Raw genomic sequence first — 26,275 nt, 5'->3', positions numbered from 1 at the left:
CATACATATACTTGTGTCAGAAGATGTTTTTTTCTTCTCATCTCCCATACTTGGTGCATGCATGATGTAGCTTGGATTAGTGGCGGTGTCACAGAAAAGGCACTAAATGAGGTAACAAAAGATCTGGGATCAAGTCATTGATTTGACTGCCATTTCCAAGCTATGTTAGGTTGAGCAATTCATTTAATCTTTCTAGTACTCAGTATTAATATGCCCCTCTGTTAAATGGCTACAGCATAATCTGAGGGATTCCTAGAGGGCCGAGCCGTGACATTATGCATTTAAGAGTTACTGTGATCACAGTGGTGACAGCCTAGAAGTCAGTTCACCTTGCACTCTGCCAAATTCTTGACTCCCCCCAAAGATTCAAAACTATAACAGAAGCTGTGCTGTAATAGGTGGAAGCTTCTTGAAGGTACTTTGGGGGTTCTGCCCATGTAACACTGGTGTTTACAGCACCTCTAGCTTTTGGGGTCCTATCAATGTGTACCTGTCAGGTTGATCTCCTCCTGCTCCTCCCGATCCAGGGCCTGAAGAGTTGTAAGAACTCCAGTGTCTGGGTCCAGGGAGAAGCTTTCGCCAGAGATGCCTCCATAAGTCACTTGCCCATTGGCCCCTGAGGAGGAGCAGCGTGGGGGAAGATCAGAGGGTAAACAGACTATCTCTCACTCCAGTCTATCCCTGTCTCAACTCATCCCCCCAGGTCTTACCCAGGTCAGGGTCGGTTGCCCGCAGAGTGAGCAGAGATGTGCCAGGAGGGCTGTTCTCACGCAAGAGGACGCTGTACTCCTGCTGCTGGAAAGCGGGTGCCTCATCGTTGACATCGGCGACACTGACAGTCAGGAGCTGCGTGGCTGAGCGCGGCGGGGAGCCGTGGTCGGAGGCCACCACAGTCAGCACATACTCAGCTCGCTGCTCGCGGTCTAGGGACCGCACCACGGACAGCGCTCCTAGGTGAGAGATCGAGAAGGTTGGAAGGAAACCTCAATAGTCTCTCCGCATGAGCACCGTCCTCGCCCCCATCCTCTGGGCCCAACTCACCGGTGCTGGGGTGTAGCCGGAAATAGCCGTCCCCGCCAGCTGCCAGGCGATAGGACACGCGTGCGGCCTCGCCCAGGTCCGGGTCCCGGGCTACCACATGCAGCGCCGCGGGCCCAGGCGGCTGATCCTCGGGGAGGCGCACACGTGAGGGAGAGGCAAAGACCGGAGCGTTGTCATTCTCATCCGTGACAAAGACGCGCGCGGAAACGCGCGCTGCGCGGCGGCGGCTGGCGTTGGCGGGCCGGTCGGTGGCTTCCACAAGCAGCAGCAGAGCAGGTGTGGTCTCCCGGTCCAGGCCTCGCGGTGCGCTGAGCGCCCCGGTGCGCGCGTCCAGCCGAAGCGCAGGCACGGGCGGCTCCTGGCGCAGCAGGCGGTAGCGCACGTCGCTGTTGGGGCCCGGGCCGTCGGCGTCGGACGCGCGAAAAGTGTACAGCGCGGCGCCGGGCTCGGGGTTCTCCGGCAGCGCCAGCGCCAGAGGGTCGCGCGCGAAGGCCGGCGCATGCTCATTCTCGTCCTGTACGCGCACCTGCACCCGCAGCAGCCGCGCGCCCGCGCCTCCCGGCCCCTCGGCTCGCACTGTGAGCGCGCGCCACGCCGGGCCCGCCTCGAAGTCTAGGGGCCGCGCCAGGTACAAGCGCCCGGAGGCCGCATCCAGCGCGAAGGTGCCCTCGGGGTCGGCGCCGCCCACCAGAGTATAGGTGAGTGCGTCCACCTCTGCCGACTCTGGCGGCGCCACGGAGCCCAACAGGGAGCCGGGCCGAAGACCCTCGGTTGCTGTCACGGTCAGCACCACGGGCACAGGCGCCGCCGGGTCTGGCTCTGAGGTATCTGGTGGAGGCTCAGCAGAGCGAGCTGAGGGAAGCACCTGTGGTGGACCCGGGAGGGAGGACAGAATCAGGCGGACCCATGTAAAAGGGAACCTGGGCTGGCCTGCTGCGTAGCAGGAGGGGCGGTCAGAACAGCCTGACTAGAGGGCTCAAGGACTTCTGAAGATGGCGCTCTGGAGAAGGGGCGCCCACATTGGTGGCCAAGGAGAAGTGGACAGACTGGAGGAAGGGCAGCCATACCTGGACCAGCAGCTGGAGGCTGGAGCTCCGAGGGGGGCTGCCTTGGTCGTGAGCACTGAGTGTCAGTACATAATGAGGCCGTTCCGCCCGGATCAGGGGTGCTGCAGTGAGCAGCTCCCCTGAGTGAGGGTGCAGAGAGAAGAGCTCTGAGCCGGGACCTTGGGACAGGCAGGGAACAGGGAGGGCGTGGGTTCCAGAGCTGGACAGGTCATGAGGGCATGTTATCACCCATCAATTCCCTTCTCTCCACCTCCCATACCAGTTAGCATGTACAGGATGGTTCCATTCTCCCCCTCATCCGGATCCTTGGCCTGCAGAGTCGTCACCAGTGTTCCTGGAGGCGCACCATCTGGTACCTGTGGGAACATACAACTCACCTACAGTGGTCTGCTTTCTGTTCTTGAGACAACTCAGGATGAGTTCCCCTCACCAATGTGCAGGCAGAGCCCCTGTTTTGCTCTCACTCCTGTTCCAAGTTACAATTGCTCGTACCTACACCTACAGCTCTAGGCAGAGACCCACACACCCTCTCACTTCAGGGCGGGGTCCTGCAGCTTCACGTACCTGTATAGGGAGGCCCCCACCAGCAGCCCCTGAAGCCTGCAGGAAGGTGGGACTGTTGTCATTGAGGTCGAGGACTGCAATGTGTACTGTGCCTGTGGTACTCCGGGGTGGGCTCCCCCCATCCTGCACCTGCACCAGGAGCTGGTAGCTGCTCTGCTTTTCACGGTCCAGGGTTTGCAGTGTGGTCACCTCTCCTGAGAGTGCAGGATAGATAGAGATCATGTATGGAGTAGTTAGGGATGCAGAGCCTGAGGTCTGTGGCTGAGAGGCTGGGGTTTGGGAGTGTGGGAGGGAATGCCAGAGTTAAAACTCTAGGCTCGGTCCTGGTCCTCATGGCGGGGCTCTGGGGATCCTGTCTGGGTATTCACTAGTCTAAGGATGAGGCTATGGAGTCTCAGATTTTGGGTCCCAGTGCTCACCGGTCTGCGGGTGGATGCGGAAGGCCTTGCTGTCTTCTGACAGCTGTCGCAGGCTGTAGGTCAGACGTCCATTGGGTCCTGAATCTCGGTCAGTGGCAAAGACCCGGCCCACACTGGTCCCTGGGGGCTGGTTCTCAGCCACAGCCAGGAAGGTGGGCTCCTCAGACAAGCGGGGACTGTGGTCATTCTGGTTGAGGATGCTGACCCTCACGGTGGCTGTGGCTGTCTGCTGCCCCAGCTCAGCTTTGGACCCAGACACTGCCATTACCTTCAGTGTGTACAACTCCTGGGCCTCACGGTCCAGTGCTGCTCGCACCCATAGCCACCCACTATGTGGTTCCAGGCCAAAGGGGCTACTGGGCCCATCTGCTGCAAGATGGTAGGTGACAGGGCCCCCATCTGGTGCTCGAGCCTGCACTTGGAGGACCTGAGTTCCAGGGGTGGTGCCTGAGGGCAGGTCCACACGGTAGATAGGGCTGTCGAAGTGGGGAGCCAGCCCGCGGGTCCCCAAGTCCTGTACCACCACTCGCAGTCGAAAGTGGCTGGTGCGGGGTGGGGAGCCCCCATCCCGGGCTTCCAGCTCCAGTTCATGGGCTGGCCCCCCTGGAGGCCCCAGAGGTCCCATTAGCCGTACGTGGCCTGTGGTGGGGTCCACAGTGAAGGCCCCACCACCCCCAGCAAGCAGGGTAAAGGTGACCCGACCGTTAATGCCTGAGTCGGGGTCCAAAGCCCGCAGTGTATAGATGGGGGTCCCTGGGGCCATGCTTGATGGCAGCAACACTGTGTCTTCAGGCGCAGGGAAGGCAGGGGAGTTATCATTCACATCATCCAGCAGCACACGCACCCGAGCTACAGCAAAAGCCGGAGGCACACCACTGCCTGCCCGCACCTCCAGCTCCAGCACTGGTCCCAGCAGCTCCCGGTCCAGAGGGCGAAGCGTTTGTAACAGTCCTGTGGCTCCATCTAGGGAGAAGAGTCCTCGGGGATCCCCGCCTGAGAGGGCGAGGGTCACAGGCCCCAGGCGACCTAGGGAAGAGGAGAGAAGAGTCAGGAAAGAGATGAGGGGGCACCTATTGAGTTGGGGCCCAGACTCTGATCCTCCAAAGGGCTAGGCAGTGCCCACACTGGGCCTTTCAAAGTATTAGGGAGAGGGGCAGGTGTTGGCAGAGAAGCTACATGGCACTAGGGTGACACTCACGTACCCGGGGATGAAGCAGAGTGCCCACACCACGCCCAACCCAAGAAGGTGGTGAGGACCAGAACAGAGTGTTTTGTACTGGGACTATCTATGAGGAATATGCGACGGCTATGCTTGGGTGTCTGGGTATGGCACTGGGTGGATATAATGATAAGTGATACCTGGGGGGTTGTGTGCCTGGACTACGCCCACACTGGTGCCTGGTGCCACATCCTCTGGCACAGAAAAGACATACTGTAGTTGCTCAAATACTGGTGGCAGGGGAGTTCCAGGCACGATGCTGATGTTGACTCGGGCACTGGGCTCTGCCTGCAGGCCACCTCCATCCTGTGCCCCGATCTCCAGCTGCACCACAGAGTTGGCCCGTCTGGCCAAGGGCCAGGCTACTGTCAACAGCCCTGGGAGGAGGGACAGAAGTGAGGATGTATTAGGAAACAGAACAGAGCTGGAAGGCTGGGGTTGGGGGCAGGCAGGATTGCATTTAGGCAGGTGGGGAGGCAAGCCCTGGGAATGGGAGGATCCTCACCTGAGTGCTCATCCAAGGCAAAGAGTGGTGGGCTATTGCCAGCCAGGATGTGATAGGAGAGTCGCCCATGGGGCCCCTGGTCAGCGTCATGGGCACGCACCCTCAGCACAGCTGTGCCTGGAGTACTCTGGGCACTCAGGCTGGCAGCATACTCCCGTGGATAAAACTGGGGCGGGTTGTCATTCTCATCTGACACAAACACCTTCACATATACCATGGACTTGAGGCCTCCCTGGTGAGACATGCAGCCATAAGTCAAGTGGGGCTTGGATGACCCTGGTGAATGCCCTAAGCCAACACCCCAACCTCCCACAGTCTGCCCACTCACCCCATCCACAGCTGTCACTGTGAAGTCAAAGCTTGAAGGCCCCTGATCGCGGTCCAGGGTCCGGGTTGTGCACACGTCGCCACTGTGGGCATCGATGCGGAATGGAGGAGGCCCTGAGGCCCCAAGTCCGGCACCCAAGGAATAGGAGAGGAGGCCAAATGGGCCACTGTCTGCATCTGTGGCTGTCACCTGAAGAGAGGCTGGTGTGAGTGATGCCCCATCTTTCTGGCCAGAAAATCCAGAGCTAAGTGGCAACTAGAGTTGGTGCCCAGAGTCTCTGAATGGTAGATGCACAGAGGAGACTAGTAGGACCTGTGCCAAAATCCCACCCCAGCCCAGACCTCACCACCTGTGTTAAGCTCCTATGAGTCTTTGATCACAACATTTTTGTCAAGTGGTCAGTACATAACCTTGACCCTACACTTGGGGACCATTTTAAACAAAAAAAATTACCAAACAGAAAGCACAAAAATGTGAAAAACGTGGCACTAAATAGACCGCGAAAAGGACCTTTGTTTACATTATGAGAGTTGAAACGTGAAGGCAGAGCGTTGCCTTGTTCGACCTCAGCCGGGAATGTGCACATCGAGAGACTTGAATTTTCCATCCTTCTGCGCATGTCCGGGAGTGACTGTGAAAGCTCCATGAGCACTGATTCAAGGGTTACAAATAAATTTTAGAGAGTTGGCAAATTCACAGATACAGAATCTGCAAATGATGAGGACCAACTGTACTTACAAAGAAGAGTGCTGAGGGCTTGTGACTGCAAATTCCAGGTGGGTCACAGGGAGTTAATAACCATCACCGAATCCCACACTCACTCCAAGCCGAGAACTGGCTGACCAAGGGAATTACTGAGACTGATGTCACAGGACTACTCTTTATTGCGTTTGGTCATGAAGTGGGATCTGACTGATACTCCAATCTGATCACTGGAGTGATCACGGTCTGCTCTATGGATTTATGGATGCGGCTCATGCACCTTCAGCATCTGCTCATCTCTCAAGCCAACCTCACTGGAAATGAGAGAGGGAGAACTGCAGATCTATAGGACAATCTCAAGGTCACTAAGTCCTGAGGGTCCTCAAAACTAAGAAACAGGGGAAGGCTTTCCTGGTGACTTCTCAGGCATCCCCCAGACTGGTTCAGAAAAAGCTGAATGAGTGGACACTAGTGTCAGGAGCCTTTGAACATTTCTGAGCCAGATCAGCGGGAGACCCCATTCTGAACGCTCCTGAGCCTAGGACAGGGCCAGGCACACAGTAGGTACTCTGTGTATATTTGTTCACTAAGTAAACAGGCATTCGGATTGCTCTGCCTTACAACAAAAACTTCTTTCAAACTAAGTTTTATAAATTGGGTGCACATTAAGCCCTCAGTAGTAGGTTAGCTGGTGCAGACTGCTGCAGCCTATGACAAAGTACTCTTTGTGGCTACAAGGGCCTCAGGGTCACGATATGCTGTAAAAGGAAACTGGAGAGTTCCCCTTTCTTAGCCAGAAAATGTGGCTCAGAGAGAAGCCTAGCCAAGGACTTCTGATTGTTGTCCAGGCCCTTGACAGAAGTGATTTGTGCCATTGTTTACCCTCCTGAGAGACACGAAGGCCCTGCCATGCTGAACCCTGGAAACAGCCCCTGCTCCAACTCCTTTCTGTGGCCGTGGGCCCGGATATCCCAGGAGACAAACGTCCGCCTGCATCAATCTGCCGGCTGCAGCACAGCTGCGGCACCATCTCCAGAAACTGTTAAAGACCTTTGCCCTTTGACTCGCTGTCGGAAGAAAGCAGTAAATAGTGGAAGAAAAAGGGAAGTTGTCAGGAAGTGACCCCAAAAGACGCAGGGACCGTTGACTGGAAATGACCAAGGTAGAAGTGAATCTTAGCCAGAAAATGTGGCAGCCCGGGCACAGAGGCGCACTGCCAGTGTGCAGCCTCCATTTCCAGCAGCCTCTCAGCCCTGCTTCACAGTCCAGCCTTGGTCAGCCCCCTCTCCACCTCTGTCTGAAAGCTATAGCTAACCTCCTCTCTCCTCTTGTCCCCACCCCACCCCTCGCTCTCATCAAACACACTACAGCAAGGAGAAAATAAAGGCCTTCATCTGTGAACTCTCGAAAATTCCTACCAGATCACAGACTCACTGCATCTTCCCCATCCTGACCTCTTTCCAGGTGTCTCTCCTGCTTTGACTTTTTGACGCTATGCTCTCCTGCTTCTCCTCCCACTGCTTCCCAGCTCCCCAGCCTCCCTCCACCTCCCCTGACTCTGCCTGTTATACACTCTAGTTCCCTGGACTCTTTCCTTGGCCTCTCCTCACTCTACACACTCTCTCAGGGCTTTCTCGACTGCTGTGGCTTTGACCATTGTCTGTCCTTTGACCTGGAGCACCCCTCTGTGCTCCAAACTTGTACATCCAGATGCCTGCTCAGTATCTCCACTTGGATGTCTCACAGGCACCTTAAATCCAACCTGTCCAAAACTAAACTCCTCATCGTTCCAGCCCCTCTCTAATGACTCTTCCATCCACGAAGCTGCTCAAGCCAGAAATCTGTTCTTCCCTTTTCCTCTCCCTGTATATCAATCAACCAGGGACTAAGTAAAGCCTCATTATCCCTTCTATTTGTCTGTTCCTTTCTATCACCATTATCACTGTCCTGCCGGAGGCCTGAGTCGTCTCTCCCTGAACTGCTGTAATTCCCTCCTTACAGCTGTCTGACCCCCACCCCCCCTCGTCTGTCCTCCACCCCAGGATTTCTCAGCCTGGGCAGACTGACATTTTGGACCAGATAATTCTTTGCTGTGGCGCTGTCATGTGCATTACAGAATGTTTGGCAGCATCCTTGGCCTCTATCCACTAGATACCAATAGATCCCACCAGTTGTGACAACCAAAAATATCTCTAAACATTGCCAAATGTCCCCTCCAGAAGGCAAAATCATCAGCAGTTGCAAACCACTGCTCTACACTGACTACCAAAAGCACCGTTTAAAAAAACAAGTATGATTATACTATTCTACTCAAAAATCGTCAATGTTCCCTAAAGTAAAGCTCTTTAGCTTGGCTTGACTCCTCACTGTTGGGCCTCCTGCAGTCTCACTGCCCACTCTTCCATCTCACACCTTAAACTCCAGACATACTGAGCCACCTGCAGGCCCTTGACCAAGTCAGACCAATCAGGCTCTTCCACTTGTCTCGGCATGTCACCTCTGCCTGGGACCCTTCCCTTATCTAGTCCCCTTGTAAGCTCCTGCTCATCCTTAAAGTCTCAGCTCAACAGTCCTTCCCTTTGGGAACATTCATACTGCTATCTGTACCTCATGTATATACCCATATGGAAGTTTTCTTATCGCAGTAAAACTGTTCCTTTGCACATGAATCTGCCCTCTAGACTATAAATTCCATGTAGTAGGTGAGGGTTACTCATTCATTATTGTATTCTGTGTCCCTAATACAATGACTGGCTCATGGTAGATACTTGATAAATGCATACTGAATGAATCAAATTTTATGACTTCTTATAAAAGCTGTGAACACCCAGTGGTCATTCTACCCCTCCTGCTCTATGGTTACTACTAGTACAAACTCCAAGAAACCACCTGGAGAGATGCCCTCTTGCTTCCGGCACTAGTGAGGAGGGAAGAAGTTTGGAAGCCACAGCCCATTGGTCCTGGGCCAAGAGGAGGAGTGAGCACATGGGAGAGTGGGTGGGAGCTGGACAGTAGTAGGCAGATGGATACCCAGAGTCTGGCCAGATGGGAGACAGCCAGACCCAGGCACTGGCCTGAAAGTCTAGGCCAACAGGCAGCTCCAAGAAGATTGGTAGAATTTTGAGACATAATGACTTCAAGCATGAATCTCCTAAGAGGCCTCCTTGCCTCCCGCCTCCTCTCCTGCATCCATACTCCATGGTGCAGGCAAAGCACTCTTTCTAAAACACATATCAGATTTGTCTAGAGCCCCTCATCAGCTTCCTGTAATGTTTATGATAAAGTTGAAGCTTGTAATCTGGTCACTGTCTACTCTCTTGTCTCATCTCCTTGCAACTTTTTCTCATCAGCACAGTTGAGGCCAACCTGAGCAATGCAGTCCCATGAACACATCATGGTGTCCTGCAGCTCCTTCTGCAGGCCTGGAGTCCTTGTCCACATGCTGCACATCTTCCATTTGGAAAAGTCTCACTGATTCTGCAAAGGACCCCCCTCTGGGCTTCCATAGCACCTCATATGTCATCTGATGCATCACTGGATACTGGTGTGTCTCCTTGCCTATACTGGGATCTGCCTAGGAAAAAGACTCTCCTTTCTTTGTTCCCTGGGCCCAGCACAGTGCCAGGCTTAGAGTGGGTAAGTTCATTCTTGAATATATCACTTACCCACTGATCTATCTTTCATCATCAAAGCAAGTTAGCTTCCTGAAAAACCAATCTGTAGCAGGGAGGGAAGGATGAATAGGTAGAGCACAGAGAATTTTTAGGAGAGTGAAACTGTTCCATCGTTATGTATGTCCACTGTACATTTGTTTAAACCCATAGGATGTATAACACCGAAAGTGAACTCTGATGTCAACTATGGACTTTGGGTGATAATGATGTATCAATGTAGGTTCTTCAGTTGAAACAAATGTACCATTCTGGAGTGGGATGTTAATAATGCAGGAGGCTATGCATGAGTTGGGTGGGGGTATATGTAAAATCTGTACCTTCCACTCAATGTTACTAGGAATCTAAAACTGCTCCAAAACTACTGTCTTTAAAAAACCAAAACCAAAACAAAACAGTCTGGTCATGCCCTTTTCTGGCTCAGAGAGGTTCAGTGACTCCCCCTGCCTTCCCAGTAAAGCCCTAACTCCTCACATCTTGCTGTCCAAGGACTTCTGAAGTCTGGCCTTGGCCTGTCTTCCCAGTTGCATGCTCCCCCTCATCTCTTCCAGGCCTGACCTGCAGGCAGTCTGTGGCTCCCCCAGCCTGTCCAGGGCTCCTGCCTCTTCCTCTGAGAGGTCTCCCTGCTCTGAACATCGGGACCTCATATACTTCTTGTTATCTCTCATCCTCTTGCCTGAACCCAAGTGTCCCATCAAGGCTCAGCTCCAAGGGCAGGGGTGTAGGTGTCTTCCAGCACAGCCCAGCACTCGACTAGGCTTGGAGGACTTTGTAAATCCTGGCATCTCCCTTGGGGAACAGGAGCCACGTGGGTGTACAGAATCTCCATCTCTGCCCTACAGAACAGCGTTAAGACTTTAGTCTCTCACTTCTAACACCACAATACACTTTTTTCCTAGATCCAGTCTTAATTCCCTCAGCTGTCAAGACTATCTGGCCCATTCTTCATGCTTTGGAGACTTTGCACAGACTTTGGAGCTCACAGGATAGGACCAAACCCTCTGGCATAAGTCACCAAAAACCTTGTAAGGCTGGCTTCCTGCTTTGAGGTCCCCTGTGACCCTCTGATCCACCCTTGCCCACAGCAGCATCCTGCTGTGTGCGGGGCTTACCTACCTGCAGAAAGCAGGTTCCGGGCTGGGTGCCCTCAGGCAGTGAGGCATTGTAGAAAGTTCTCTGGAACTGTGGCTCATTATCATTCACGTCTTGCAAGGCCACACTCACTGTGGTGGAGGAAGAGAGAGGGGGCAGGCCCCCATCCGTGGCTACCACAATCAGCTGTAGCTGAGGTTCCAACTCATAGTCCAGCGAGGCAGCTGTGGTGATGATGCCTGAGGTGGGGTCGATGGAGAACCAGCGGGTATGGGCGCCTGGAGCCAGGCTATAGGTGACCTGACCGTTGGTCCCCTGGTCAGGATCCCGTGCCATCACCCGCACCACGAAGCTGCCAGGCAGTGCAACCTCAGGCAGGGGTTCTGGTCGGTAGAGCTGGCGGTCAAAGGCAGGCACGTTGTCGTTGACATCAGTGACGTGCAGCACGAAGGTGGCCTCGGCTCGCAGTGGGGGTGAGCCGGAGTCGGTGGCGGTAACTCGCAAGTTATAGGCATCCCGTTCCTCCCGATCCAGCTGCCGAGCCACACACACCAGGTAGATGACACTGTCCTGGGTGCTGAGCGCAAAGTGGCCCTCTCCACCCTCCAGGGACACGTTGACATGGGCAAAGTCACCATCATCTGGGTCTGACACAGAGATTCGAGCAACAAGCTGGCCAGGTGGGGCAGCTTCAGACACTCGTGGGGAGCCATCTGCACTCAGGAAGATGACAGTCATGGAGGGCTGATTGTCATTGGCGTCTCGCACGTGCACAGTCACAAAGGCTGAGCCCAGCTCAGGGTGAGCCCCTCCATCCCGCGCTTGCACCACCAGTTCATGGACCCGCCTTTGCTCAAAGTCCAGTGGCCGTTCCAGCCGCAGCAGCCCCGTGTGTGCATCGATGGAGAAGGGTCCGTCACCCTCGCTCTGCCTCCGGTTGATTTCATAAGTTACAGCCCCATTGGCACCAGCGTCGGCATCAGAGGCATACACTTGCAAGACAGGACTGCCGGGGGCCAGGCTCTCAGACACTACAGCGTGGTAACGGCTCTGATTGAAAGCTGGAGCGTGGTCGTTGATGTCCAGCAGTGTCACGTCCAGCAGGGTCTGGGCCCTTCGAGGGGGTGAACCACCGTCGTAAGCCTCTAGTTGCAGCATGTAGTGTGAGCGGTTCTCTCGGTCCAGCTCCCCGGTAACTACCAGCTCAGGCACTGGGGCCCCATCCGGACCCGGGCGTGTCTCCAGCCGGAAGGTCTCTCCGGCCCCATCACCAGACAGCGCGTAGCCCTGGGTTCCAAGGTGGCCAGCGTCTGCATCACGAGCAGGATCCAGCGGATAGCGGGTGCCAAGGGCTGTATGCTCAGGTATCTGCAGGACAGCCCGAGCCTGTGGGAAGGCTGGAGCATGGTCATTGATGTCAGCCACTCGCACGGTAACTTCCACGGTGGCGCCATCAGGAGTGACCGCGGTGAAGCGGTAGCGATCCCGCCGCTCTCGGTCCAGGACTCGGGCTGTACGGACCACCCCACTGTGTTCGTCGATGGCCAGGTCTGTGCCTACGCCGCTGCCCTCCTGGGCGGAAATGAAGTACATGGGAGGTGCGGCCGTGCCTGCTGGAAGCCCTGCACTGATGTCCCCGATCAGTGTGCCTGCTGGCTGCTCCTCATCAATCTGCAGGTCCAAGCTCCCGGCCTGAGCCCAGGCTCCCGGCACCCCGGCCCCCAGTAGCAGCAGCAGCAGCAACGACAGCAGGGGGAGGGGCCTGGGGCTCCGCAGGCCCGGGCAGGAAGGTGCAATGCCTTGCACCTTCTGCATGGCAGGGGCAGTCCAGCTGAGGCTTGGGCTCCAGCTCCAGGCCAGGTTCCAGGCCCAGCTTGATCTCAGGCTTTGGATCAGGTCCCACTTGGACCCTGGCTCCAGCTCAGGCTCCTTGACCTGGAATAAAAGCAGAAGGAGAAAGGTCATGATGGAGGAGGAATCAACGGTTCAAGGAGGCTGGGATGTAGGTCACACCAGGACTTAAGCACCCCCAGCAGGGCCCTTGTGCGGCCTCACATTGCATGGTGCCCAGGAAGCTCCTCAGGGCCCACTCCCGTCTCCCTGGCAGGTCCCATCCCACCCTGACACCTCCGAGCCCGCCCATAGATTGTTTTGTTTCTGTTGTTGAGGTCTGAATGCCCTCGGGCTCCCTTCTACCTCTAGACTTAAACATATGGCCAATCCTTTCTCATTTTTCTTCTCATCCAGGACCAATACATACCTCAATAACCCTGTGCTTGGCAACCTCACCTGAAACTCAACCTTTTCCTCTGCTGGACCCTTCTTTCAACATTTAAATATGCTGAAGGCACTCTTATTTTATATATATATATATATATATATATATATATATATATATATATATAGGGGGGGGAAGAGAGAGAGAACAATTCAAGAACTGGACAAGCAATTGCCAGTGTGATAAGGGCTGTGAGGAGTGCAGAGTGCTATAAGAGGGGCTTGCTATGGTCAGGGAGCTTCTCTGAGGAAGTGACATTCAAGTCAGGATCCATGTAGGTGTTAGCTAGACAACAGTGGGCAGAGAAAGGGGTACAGAAATGAAGAACACTCAAAAGAGCGAACAGAATGTGGGAAAGGCTTAGAGTCTGCAGTCCAGAAAGGGCTGAGGGTGTTTGGGGGTGGGTAGGTGACAACGTATGTGAGGTGTAGAGTGCTGGGGGCAGAGGGTATGAAATGGGGCAGGGACTCATAGGCCATATCCATGATTTTGACTTTATGCTGAGGGCAAATGGAAGGCACGAAAGCATTTTAAGAGTGGGTGCCACGGTATGACTCACATCTTGTGACGACCACGATCGCGGCCCTTTGGTAAATGAGGATCATGCAGATGGGCCAGTTATCTTAGGACAGCCCTTACAACACACCTGGGGGAGTCTGGGCGATGGTGTGGCTTTGACGGTGACGTGGAATGTTAGCAATGGAAACTGGGAGAAGTGGACAGTTCTGCGGGAGTTTCACAGGTAGAACAGGCAGGGCTTGATGACAGCTTGAAGGCAGCAGATGAGGGAGTGGCAGGAGTCAAGGGTGATGGGCAAATTTCTGTCCTGAACCATCAGCTGGACAAAGGCATCCTTAACTGGTCAGAGAGAGGGAGAAAGAAATCCAGGGAAGTACAGTGCCTCTGAGGCTAAGGGGCTTCAAATGCTGCTGCAAGAAGGAAGAGGCATAAAGCCCCATGAGGCCTTCAGTGACTGAGTGAGAGCAGAAACAGGGGAGACATTGCCTTCTCTGAAAGGCTGGTGCACTTCCCCCAATTTCTCGCTTCTCACACCCTCCTCCATCTACGCAGTGAAGCTTCCACTGCTCTCTTGACATTCCAATCATCGCTATACTCCAAATCTAATAGACACTCTTCTATCTTCTTACTGGATCATTCTGGAACACTAAATCACTGATCACTAGCTTCTTGAAGCCCACCCCTCCTGGCTTCACATGGTGACACTGCACCTCTTGCTTCCATTGTATTTCTCTGTCCACTCCTTGGTCTCCTGAGCAAGTTCTTCCTCTGCCCTTAGAAACTGGTGCTCTTCAGGACTCAGTCCTGGGCTGCATTGTTTCCCACTTTCCACACTGCTTGGTGATCTTATCCATCCCCATGCCTTCAATTCAAATGTATTAATCATTTTATGTACCGTCTATTTGCTAATGACTTTGCAATCTCCATCTCCAGCTTTGCAGAGCGCTGGAGACACATGTCCACCCATACACTGGACTTCCTAAAATGTAAACCCAACCTTCACCTCAAGCTGATTTTCTTCCTCCATTCCCTTTCCTGCGAACAGCACCACCACTCAGAAGCTCTCCTGACTTATTTGCTTTTCTTCAGTCCTGATTTCCAGTAAGTCTTCAAAACCTGACCATCTCAACAAGACATGTCTCATGTCTGCCCTGTCTTCTGTTTTCCCACTGCTGCTGTCCCAGTCCAAGCACTGTCAGCTTTCCTTTCCATTCCTGCCACAGTCCTTTACTGGCTTCTGTGCCTCTTGGCTTGGACCCTCTGATCCACATCCACCTGACCAGAGCTATCCTCACAACTCTCACCAAACCGCTCCTGACGAAAGGCTTGCACTCGTTCACCATTACTGATGCTGGAAACTGCAGCCCGCTATGGACAAAAATGCACAGATGTGCATACACCCAAACTGTGTCTGCAGGTTCAAGGGGTACGTGGACTCTAGGTGTAGAACTTCTGGCCACAAGACAAAGTCCAACCTCCTTAATAAATATCTTCCTGACCCGAGCCCTGCTAACCTCTTCACTTCCCCCACCACACCCTGCATTCCAATTCTAAACCTATCACCTTGCTCCCTCCTGACTCCTTGCCTTGTATGCACTATTCTCTCATCCTGGGACATCCTCCACAAGTCTTGTCCAAGTGGCCATCTCCTACTCAAACTTCAAGATCCAGTTCAAATGTCCCATCTTCTGTGGAATCTTCTGTAACATCTCCCTCACCTCCCTGCAGAGCCTACTGTACCCTCTACTGGCCTCTCTGCTTTTAATGCACACTGACAACAAGCTGCAAGGCAGCCGTGATCTGGTCACGTGTCTGCCCATCTCTCCCCTCCCTCCACCCTGAACTGGAGGCTCTTTGAGGACAGAAGTTTAGTTAGTCTGATTCTCCAGCATTTGGTAGAGGTATCGCCTGCGCTGGCAATCACGCTGAATGAGTGGTCAGAGTCTCATGACTGCACACCACCCCCCTCACATACTGACACAGGGAGAAACGTCCCCGGACCCGCCAACTCAGATGATGTGCACAAACACATGTGAGCCCGTGCCCCTGCGGCACCACAGTCAGGAGTGTAGCTGTAGAAGTGGCTACAGAGGTGTGTCCTTGGGGCTTTCTAGATTTGCTCTGCTCCAGGACCTCCTGCCCTCCAAAGGGATGAGTTTCTGTCCCTCCATCTCTCCCATCTGTGCAAGGCAATGGAAAGAGCTGGGACTTTGGAGTTTGAGCTGCGTTTGAGTCCAGCCTGAGTGTTATTCTCCTAATCTATATAATGGCTATGGTAATGTCTACCTTGTGGGGTTCTGTGAGAATTACAAGCAATGGAAACAAGGAGCCCAGACCTGGGCAGTTGATAGATGCTCTCTCCTTGGCTCCCAACACCATCCCTGATGGGTCTCCCCATCCTGGCTGCAGAGTTCTAGGGTTCCATGTGTGCACAAAGAGCCCTCTCCCCAGGGATCCAGTCTGAGAAGGCTGTGGAGCTGCCACATGGAGTAACAGGTCAGGGGAATTCAAACAAGAAGGGAGTGAACATAGGCCTGACTCAGAGGGGAGAGGCTGAGTGTACAGGGATGGGACAATGGCCCAGGTCAGGGATATAGGCCTAGAAACTGGTTGAGGGGTCAAGGGTGAAGAGCTGGCCCTATTCATTTAATCAGTCCAGGAGAGAAAGCAGAGTAGGGAGGGAAGATAGTGGACAGTGAGGTCCATGTACTCACTACCTTCTGTATTAGATTTCTCCATCCCCCACTCAAGACAGAAAGTCAGCTGTTTGAGGGCTGGGACAGTATCTTGTTCACCTTTGTGTGTAGCACAGAGCATGGCACACAATCGATGCTTTTTCCGAATGAAAGGGTGTGGGAATGGTAGGAGAACAAACTCAGATGAATGGTCAGCCTTGAAGAGGAGGGATTTAGGCCCAGGCAGATGCCCCTTCTCCCAACCTGTGTAGACCCTGGTGCCCAATCTAGTTCTTGTCCAATGCAAACTCCCCCAATACACTCTCACAGTGGATACACAAAGGTGCATACTCACGAAGTCACAGACCCACACACAGCCAGATGCACAGACTCACATGCAGCCAGGCTCACACGGACAGAGGCTACTCCTCACAGGTACAGAGAAGCATGCTATCATTCACAGAGATGGGCATGTTCATTCACCTGGAACCCCACCCCCTCCACGCAGGCACACATAGACACACGCAGGCATGCTTTTGTCCACACAGACACATACACCAGAAAGCCACTTTCTCCCGGGCCCACACAGACAGGCACACTTACAGATACCGACACACCCCCGACAACACATATACACGTGTATACTCACACACACCCAGACAGACCGCTTCCACCCCTGCACAGATGCACACAGGCTCGCAGACGCCCCCACACGCAGGCACACTCTCACACACGCTGCTGGGGCACTCGTGGTCAGCTCTGCGGCTGCAGCTGTGACCTCGAGGTCCCTCGGGCCTGTCTGGACTGTGCCTCATCACTTCCTGCTCCAGAGCCTCCAGTTCCAAACTCAAACTCCAGACTCTCTCCCGAGACCGTCTCATCCTCTCTCCAACTCTCTTCTCAGCACCGTCTCCCTATCTGTCCCGTGTTTCTCACTGCCTCTTCCTGGAGACTTGCTCCTCCTCCCTGTTCCCGACTCCAGGTCTGTCCCACCCCTCCCCCGAGATCTGGCCTAAACCATCCATCTTGTGTCTTTCTCCAGTCTGTACTGCCTCCTGCCCAGATCTTGCTTCTCCCCCTAGATTGGTCACATCTCCTCTCCCACCCAGTTCTGCTGTGCTACATGCCCTCACCCTGTTCCAGTCCTGTTACTCTGTCCTCTGGCTCCATCCTGCTCTCCCCTTCTCGCCCCACATCTGGGCCTCTGGAACCACAGCTGGTTCTCATTAGGAGGGGGAGGGGCGAGACCATTCATTGGGGCCTGCAATGTGATGTCAACTGCCCCCACCCGCTGCCTGTGTGTCTATAGGACCTGGGAGCAGGGGGAACATGGGAGAGGAAAGAGGTGGGCTGTTGGGGAGTAGTCAGGGGACCACAAGGGAAGGGGGTGCTCCAGGAGGAAGTAGAGGAGTGGCCCGAGGTACAGAGGGGAAGCAGGCTGGGGGAGCTGGCACCTTGCAGGCCTCCTCCCTCAACTTCCTGTCCCAGGGCCAGGAGGGGCAGGGACCAGAAAGACAACAGGGTGAGGAGGGGGCTGCAAAAGGCAGATTGGCACAGAAGTGGAGGAAGAAGAGGGTAGCCTTCGTGAGCAAAGGGAGGCAGAGATACAGGGCCGGGCATAAAGGAGAGAGGAAGAGAGAGAGTTCTTGTGGGGGGATGACTGGGAGCAAGACTGAGGGAGAGTGTCTGTCAGGCAAAGGGAAGAGTGAGTGGAGCTCATACAGACACGGGAGGTAAGTTAGAGGCAGGAAGAGCTAGGCTGGAGAGTTGAGGGGGACAGTGTAAATAAAGGTGGGAGCCAGAGCTGGGGGGCTGGGGGAGTGGAGGGGAAAGAGGAGAGGAGGTGTGAGGAAGGGAGGAGGGAGAAGGCCGACAAGCTGGCTTCCTTGGATGTCCCTGGGGCGAGCCCATGGACGGGTGGTCAGAGCAGTGCCCAGGGCCTGGCTCTCTCCCTCCTGAGGCACCTCAGGAAGAGGCTGAGGACAGATGTGAGCAGAGAAGGCAGAGAGAGTCTCTTTTCTCAGGTTTCAATGTGCTGGCAATTCACAAATGGTATCTTATTTAATCACTGTAAGAACCACGTGAGAAAGGCATCCCACCTTTCACTGAGGAAACGGGGCCCAGGGTGAAATGACTGTCCTGAAGTAACACAGCCCTGATCTGATCCCAGGACTGTGCACTCCATGCTGCTTGAGATTCAGGGAGAAGGGAAAGATGGAGAGAGGAAGAAATTACCGGGGAGCTGAGGGGAGAGTCCTAGAAAGACAATGGAGGCCTGGAGAAGAGAGGGAGGAGGTAGACCAGCGGTGAGGTGCCTCTAACACCCAGGTCAGTAGCAGCAGGACTGAGACAGAGAAGAAAGACGTGAAGAGGTGAGATTGGCAAGACTTGGCCACTGACCCTTTGGGAAGGGTGAGGGAATGGAAGGGCTCTAGACCGACTCCCAGGGTTACTAAAGTGGTGGCTTTAGGATACCACAGAGCAGAAGCCATTTGGGGGGGGGCCTGTTGGGGTCTGTCCATGGAGATGTCCCAGACAAAGTTGGATTTGCAGATCTGGAGCTTAGGAGAGAGGTCTGGGTTGGAGATATGGATTTGGACCAATCAAGGGGTAACTCAGAGCCATGGGTGTGGAGACCCATCAGGTAGAATGTGTAGAGTGAAAAGAGAATCTAGGACAGAACGTGGGGGACAGTCACAGTTAAGAGGCAATCTGAGGAGAGTTTGGCTCTTCTTGAAGGAAAAAGAGAAGGAGGCAGTATCTCAGAGGTTAAAGGAGGGAACATTTCAGTAAGGAGGGAGGGATTGATAGTGTCAATGCTGCTGAGGGGTCAAGTACGATGAGAGCTGGGAAGTGGCCACTGATTTTTTTTTTTTTGTCTTTTTGTCATTGATTCTGGCAGTAAGGGGGTCACTAGTGATCTTGGGGAGAATCGTTTCAGGAGAGTCCAAAGGGAGCATGCCTCCTGCAATGGGAAATGATAGAGAATGAATTAACTAACAACTAGCCATAGACCAGAGGTCGGTGTAGATTCATTCATCAACACATGCTTATTTAACTCCTAGGAAAGGGAGGCACTATACCAGGGGGAGGCAGGACAGGACAGTGGAGAAGACATGGACTCTGGGGCCAAACCAACTCGGTTTTTGCCCAGAGTCACACTTGTTAGCTGTGTAACCTTGGGCAAGCCACTTAAATTCTCAGTGCTTCCATTTCCTCATCTATAAAATAGGGACAATAATAATACTACACTGTGTCAGAACAGTGTCTGGCACACAGTAAGCATTTTATAAGTGTGCAAGCATGAGCAGTTATTACAGTGGTTAAGAAGATGGGCTCTGTTGTCTGACAGACTCGAGTTCTCTGCCACTTAGTGTAATTCTGGGAAAACTGTTTAATCTTTCTAGGCCTGAGTTCCCTCTTCTGTAAAATGGGGAATAAAGTGTCTACTTTACATGGCTGATATGAGAGCTAAGTGAAAGAATGCTACAAAAAACTTAGCAGGGTGGCTGGTACGCAGTAAGTGCTCAATAAATGTCAGCTGCCAGACATTCACAGTAACTCTGGGGTACAGATGAGGAGACTGAGGCTCAGAGTGAGTAGCAGAGAGACATCTGGAACACAGCTCTAATGGACTCCAAAGCTAGTGCCTTCTGTTCCAAACTATTGCGTCTCTGCTGGAGGGCTTGGAGTGGCCTGATAAGGGGTCACATAAGCGGCCAGGCAAGAGATTGGGGAAGGAGACTGAGCAGAGCTCTAAGCAGGAGAGTAACTCCAGCAGTGTGCACAAGGTGGGTTAGAGGAGGAGATGATCGGTGATGAGGCAGTTACCAGTCCACATATAGGGTAGGGTAAGCCCAGGGTCATGTGCTGAGAGAGGGAAAGTGACCAGAGGATGCTTGAAGGTCTCCAGGAGACAAAGAAAGAAGGAGGAGAGATGGGCCCATGGTGTGTATAAAATGATTCATTAATAGATTTACTCAATAAGTATCTATTGAAGACCTACCACGTGCCAAACACCACACTAGGCAGTGGAGACACAGCAGTGACCTGGACAGATCGAGTCCCTGCCTTCATGGTGTTCACAGGTAGGGAGGCCTGGGCAGGGATGGGCAGCGCAGGGAGAGGGAGCGAGGGGTGGTGGGACGAGCAGCAAGGCTTGATCTTAGGAACTGACTTTGACAAGTGGAGTCCGGGCTGCAGAGAAGGCCAGTCAGGCTGCAGCTAGCAGAGAAGCTGGAGATGCAGAGGGAAGAATGAGTCTGGGGAAATGGGAAGTTGAGGAGGAGAGAGTAGTAGAGGGGCTGAGATCTTGGAAGTCAAGTTAAGAGTTGAGCGCTTAATAGTTGTTTTCTTTCAAAATCCTCAAAACAACTCTCCACTGTTACCTGCACTTTCACCTGAGGAAAGGGAATCTCAGAGACGCTAAGGTCTCCCAGGTGGTCAACGGCGTGGCTGGAGGGTCTGGGGTGTAGCTCCCCCTTCCTTTCCTCCCTTTCCTCCTTCCTCACCAGGCATATGGGTGTTCTAGGCTCTGAGAGGAAACCTCTCCTCCCACTGAGTAGCGTAGAAAGAGAAACACGAGTGACAGGGCACGGTAGTGTGCTAAGTGAACACAGAGGACCCTGACTCAGGCCTGGGGGTTCCAGGTGGAGCGTTCTCACCGGGGAACACAGGAACTGAGAAGCTCCTCCTAGGTGACAGAGGCTGAAAGTGCCTGGCAGTCAGAGGGTTACCCGGAAACACGGAGCCTGGAGCTGAAGGAAGGGGCAGGCAGCAGGAAACCAGGAAAAAGATGGGATCCAACAGTATGAACCCCTGGGAGGGGCTTCTGCTTGCAGGCAGCAGAGAGTCCAGTCCTGCTTCTGTTACCACCGATAGGCAGAAGGCAGAGGAAGAGGGCACAAGTGAATGGGACCCTGACATGGCAAGGGGCCTGGGCGCCAGGAGCTGGTGGGCAGAGTGGTGTACGTGAGGGGGTGTTAGCGGAAGGAGCAGCCTATGGCACCTCCAGAGAAGGGGGCCTGGTGGAGTAGAGCAGGTGGCAAGGACCGTAGTCCTGTGGCCTGATGGCATGTCACAGCTTCCTCGTCTTCCACTTCCTCCAAGAGCCCAAATAGGCACATGGCCCAGTAGATGTGGATCTGCAAATTTCTGGTGCTCATTAAATATTTGTTAACGGAATGAAAGAGAAATAAAGTACAGAGAAGGGAAAGGAAGAGGATTCAGGAAAAGAGAAGCCCAGGTGAGAGGGAGAGAAGAGGAGAGAGCGTTGGGTGAGGAAGGATAACTTGTGAGAGGGGAGTGGAAATGTCTCCAGTGGGGTAAGTGGGCAGGGGTGGAAATGCCTCAATTGTATGTGCAGCTGACACCACGTATCAGTCTTCTGAAGAGTGAATGAGGGTAAGGGAGGCGCTGTGAGGTGCCTCATTCATTCATTCATCTGTTCCTCGCCAAGCGTCTGCAGAGGGGCCCAGGGGACATGAAGATGAATAATACGCAGCCCTGCCATTAAGGGGGTCCCAGCTCAGGCAGAGAGACAGAAAGGGAAGAGGCAATGACAACAGTGAGACAAGAGGATCCCAAGGTTGCCTCGTGGTCAGAGAGGCAGGGTTTGAAACTTGATCTAAGGATGGGAACGGGTTAGCCAGGAGAAGAATGGAATAAAGGGCTTTTCAGGCAGAAAGCAGTATGTGCAAAGGGCCAGAAGCGTGGAAGAATGCAGTGTCTCTGGGTAACTATAAGGAATTCAATATGGCTGGAAATTGCAATGTGAGGGAGCTACAGGAATGGGACAGGTGATGAGGCTGGGGAGCGTGGGGGGAAGTCAGATCATGACAGATCTCCTGAGCCTCCTTAAAGCAGAGATCTCGCCCAAGACAGTGGAAGGATAGCAAAGAATGCTGAGCAGGGAATGACATGGCTACATTTGCACTTTAGGGAGATCCTTCTTGCTGCAATGAGAAGACTGGATTGGAAGGCAAAAGAGTAGACGTCCAGGGAGACAAGTTAGGAGGCTCTTGCAGCAACTCATGAGAAAAGACGGTGAGATGCAGGCAGTAGCTGAGGCCATGAGAAAAGGGAATGGACTACCACAGACAGCTGGAAAGGAGGTAGATCCAACAATGGAGGTAACCCCAATGATTTTCTGGGTTAAGGACATGAGGGGAAAGGAGCAGCTATAGTTAATTTTTAGGTTTGAAGCTTGATAACTGAGTAGGGATCATGGTTTGGAGGAGGAAGGAATGATGAGTTCAGGTCTGGACATGTTAAGAGGCTTATGAGCTATATCAGATCAGGTAGGAAGTAAATATGCAGGTCTGGGGGTCAGAAGAGAGGTTTGGAAGAGAGATATTTGGGAGTCATCAAGCTTTATAGATGACAATTAAAGCCATGGAAATGAATGAGACAGATCACTCAGAGGGGTGTATACAGTGACACAATAAGAAGGTCCAAGCCAGAACCCTAACAAACAGTAACATTTAGGAGCCACCCAAAGGAGCCCTCAAAGCTGACTGAGAAGGAACAGCCAGGAGGAGCTCTGAGATGCACAGACCCCCTACTGTAATCACCTGTTTATTTGCCTGTCTCCCTCCCTGAGGGCAGGAACAGTGTCTCCTATCACAGTATTCCCATAACCTAGCAGTGTGGTTGGCACATGACAGAACTCATTATATGCTGACAGCATAATAAAATGATGGCTCAGAAGCCCTAAGACAAGAATGATTCAAAGAGAAAAAAACAGTCAACAATGTCAGACCCTGCCAAGAGGTCAAGCAGCTAAGGACTTCTGAAAAGAGCCCCTAAGTTTGGCAGGTAAGAGGTCACTTTCCGTTAGGGAGAGCAGTTACACTGGAGGGGGCAGGAGGAAACGGGAGGTGAGGCAGTGGGAACAGCTCTGTGCAGGAGACCCTTTCACAAAATGCAGCAGTGAAGCAAAATGAGAGAGCCACTTAGCTAGTCAGGTATTACAGGGTTAAGAGCGGAGAGACTGGAGGCTCTTCATGTGCTCAAGGGAGGGATGGGTATAGAGGGAGACATATGGATAGGACTTAGAGCGAGTGAGGTCCCCATGGAGGAAGGAGGGGATGGGATTTGGGGAAATTCAAACCGGACGGCCTCGATTTTCTGAGTGAATGAACAGACTAGGCTGCCTACCCATATTTCCTCCCTCTCCTTCAACCTCCACGTCCATTCTGTCAGACTGTCATTCTGACCCACTGCCTAAAGAATTTCTGGAACCATCTACTTCCTCCCTCTCTGACGCCTCTCCTCCAGTTTCAACCAGTGTTACCCACTCCTGGGTTCCTGCAACAGCCCAGGATCCCCTTTTTTTCAGACCCCTCCCTCCAGTCTCCACACTGCTGTCAGTGGGGTACTTCCTCATATCATAAGACAGCTTCAGGTGATTCGGTGACTTTCCGTTATTCCTGGGTTTCTCACATGACCTACAAGAACTGCACGACCTAACTAACCACCATTATCTCCCCAGACTGTGGCCTCCCTTCCCGTGCTGCTACTAGACCCAGGCTCACTGGATTGCTTTTCCCCTCAGACATACAATGCTTTCTTGCATGTGGGTTCCCCACTGCTGCTCCCTTGCTGGAATATTCTCCACCCACTCCATCTCACCTCCACCTCTCCTTTGCTTGGCAGACTCCCACTTTATCTGTCAAGCTCCAGTTTAAATGCCACTTCCCTCTAAAGGCCTCTCCTGGCCTCTCTATGAGTGTTAGGTCTCCCTGCTAAGTGCTGCCATGTGACAGCACTCACCCCACAGCCTGTAAGCTCCATAAGGGCAAGGACCACACCCATTTTGTTCTCCCTTGTGATGCCAGTACCTACCACTTGCCTGGCACAGATAGACAGGTGCTTAACAGGTGTTTGCTGAATGAATGAACCAATGGGCTAATTAATGGGCTGAAAACAATGAAGGATGTGCAAAGGTTAAGGGATGTGAAAACTAGAAAACATTTCATCTATTTATTTATTTATGGAGGGCCCAGTTGAGGGTGTAATTTATAGAAGCATGAATTTATAGAAGCATCACTTGGTGTGGTTGAGGAATCATTCCAGCTAGGGTTGAGACTTTGTGGGCCGGTGGTCTCACGGACAACAGAACAAAGAGTGGCCAAGGAGTGACTGAAGTGATGGTCCTGGGCGTATAACCTGGAAGGAGAGCATAAAGCCAGAAAGGGGGCAGATTAGGAGAAAGTAAAGAGCTCAAGGGCAAGGGGTCATTATGAGGTGGAAGAGTCAGTGGAATAGGAGCTGGGGCCTGGTGGGGCATAGGAGGCTGTAGGCAGAGTGAAATGCAGGAGTTTAGAATTTTAGAGATGACCAGTCCTACAGAGTGGTCCTGGGAGGGAAGAAGTAGGTAACAGGAGTTAAAGAGCTCAGGAAACTGTGAGGCTATATGTGGAGGGACACTTAGAACCATGGCAGGATACAGGGTGAGGAGAAGACTGATCCAGGTCCCCAGGTTCTCAGGGAACCAGAGGGTAAGCCTGGGAGATCTGTGGGTGAGAAGAAGCCACGGTGTGAGCATCATAAGTTAATGGGAGTTTATTCAGCAGCTCATTCTGTGGTGCGTGCACGACACCTATGGGTCGTACAACCGGGTGTTGGTAAGGGTGACTGCAACATAGCCTCCTGTTAGTGTCAGATCTCTGAGACACCTGCTATGTACAGGCAGCTCTGGTGAATGGGTTGGCCATGACAGTATAACTAGTGAATGTGTACTGCTGGGGCAGTGTCTCCGGAAAGGTGCTGGCAGTAACGGTGTTTCCCATGGTATGTGTCAGCCTTGATAGTGATCCTGTGGGAATGAGTTGGCTGCACCATTTCCGCTGTGGGTGTGTGCTGTTTTGAGAGCACCTTCTGTAAATATGTGTTGGCTCTGACAGGGCTTCCTGGGGGTGTGTAATGGCTGTTAAGGCATCTCTTGTGGATGTGTGCTGCCTGGGACTGTGTCCCCAGTGAGTTGAGTAGGGCTATGACTGTGTCCCCTGTGGGTATTTGAGAAGTTGACATAAGCAACAATATTTTTCTGGCCTATGACCCTGTGGCTGTGGGCCCAGCCCACGCCACACTGAGTTCATTGTGCTTTTAGACCTCCCTTTCCCCACCCCCTCCACGTGGGACCAGGCCTGGTGACCTCCCTCCATCCCCTGCACAGGATGCTGATCTAGGCATCCTGGACACAATCTCAGAACACCAGTCTGGGTGACAGATCTCCAGTTTGGGCTTCGCCTGTCTCTCTTCTGTTTCTCTTTACTTCTCCCCCTTCAGTTTCTTTGTCTCTCTCAGTTTGTATCTGTCACACACCCATCCTCCACATTCTGACACATGGCTCCCATAGACGCGGGCAACACACACATACACACACACATACATACACACACACTCCCTCACAGGGACTGGCTCACCATGACATACACTCCTTCTGACCCATACACCCTCGGAGTGACACGCACGTACACACACGGCCAGACACTTACACAAGGACACACAACTTCCCAGAGACACGCACTGACTCACACTCAGCCGATGCGCTCGCACTCACACTCACACTCGGAGAAGCACACACACACCCTGCCCACACCCCCGGCACTCTCACACCGCCACACACCCGACTCGATGACACACGCACACAAAGACCCCCAGGCCCTGCCCCCACGCTCACGTTCACGCTCGCCCTCGTCCCGCAGGCCCAGGGCCCCCCTCCCCCATTGTCTCCGGCTCAGAACAAAGCCCCCGGCTCCGCCGCCGCCGCCGCCGCCCGGGAGAGGCCGGCGGGCCGGGCGGGCGCGGCCGGACGGGCCGGGCGGCCGCGGGCACTGACCTCCGCGCGGCGCGGGCTCCCTCGCCCGGTCCTGGGGCGCCGTCCGGCGCGGTCAGCCCCCCGGGCAGCGCCCGCCCGCGCGGGGCCTGGGGCCGCGCATCGTCCTCCGCCGCTGTCTCCCGGCCCTCGAGCAGCTCCAAGCGGGCGGCCGGCCGTCGGTCCGCGCGCCCCCGCCCGTCGGTCGGTCCGTCCGCCGCCGCCGCCGCCGCCGCCGCCGGGGCGCCGCCTCCTCCACAGCCGCCCCGCGGAGCAAGCGAGATTCGCCACCGCGGCCCCGCGCCCCCTCCCCTCCCCTCCCCCGCCCTCCGCGCGGTAACCCGAGCCCCCGCCCCTCCGCCCGCGAGCCCCCGC

General features: G+C 53.9%; 1 protein-coding gene across 1 annotated transcript in view; it reads right to left on the bottom strand.

Annotated features, from left to right (window-relative positions):
• DCHS1 (dachsous cadherin-related 1) overlaps positions 1-26,033 on the bottom strand; it is a 33,761-nt gene extending 7,728 nt beyond the window's left edge. Inside the window, exons 1-12 of the mRNA XM_031460138.2 lie at positions 25,925-26,033; positions 10,633-12,543; positions 5,144-5,332; positions 4,816-5,047; positions 4,451-4,687; positions 3,092-4,117; positions 2,673-2,866; positions 2,368-2,464; positions 2,109-2,266; positions 1,042-1,906; positions 711-950; positions 491-616 (exon numbers count right to left, since the gene is read on the bottom strand). Of these exons, the coding sequence (XP_031315998.2) occupies positions 491-616; positions 711-950; positions 1,042-1,906; positions 2,109-2,266; positions 2,368-2,464; positions 2,673-2,866; positions 3,092-4,117; positions 4,451-4,687; positions 4,816-5,047; positions 5,144-5,332; positions 10,633-12,423 (5,155 nt within the window). The 5' untranslated portion in view covers positions 12,424-12,543; positions 25,925-26,033. The remainder of the gene's footprint in view (positions 1-490; positions 617-710; positions 951-1,041; positions 1,907-2,108; positions 2,267-2,367; positions 2,465-2,672; positions 2,867-3,091; positions 4,118-4,450; positions 4,688-4,815; positions 5,048-5,143; positions 5,333-10,632; positions 12,544-25,924) is intronic.
• Positions 26,034-26,275: the final 242 nt, after the last annotated feature.

Source organism: Camelus dromedarius, chromosome 12 (genome assembly GCF_036321535.1).
Source record: "Camelus dromedarius isolate mCamDro1 chromosome 12, mCamDro1.pat, whole genome shotgun sequence".
NCBI lineage: Eukaryota > Metazoa > Chordata > Mammalia > Artiodactyla > Camelidae > Camelus > Camelus dromedarius.
This window is presented reverse-complemented; position numbering and strand designations above follow the sequence as displayed.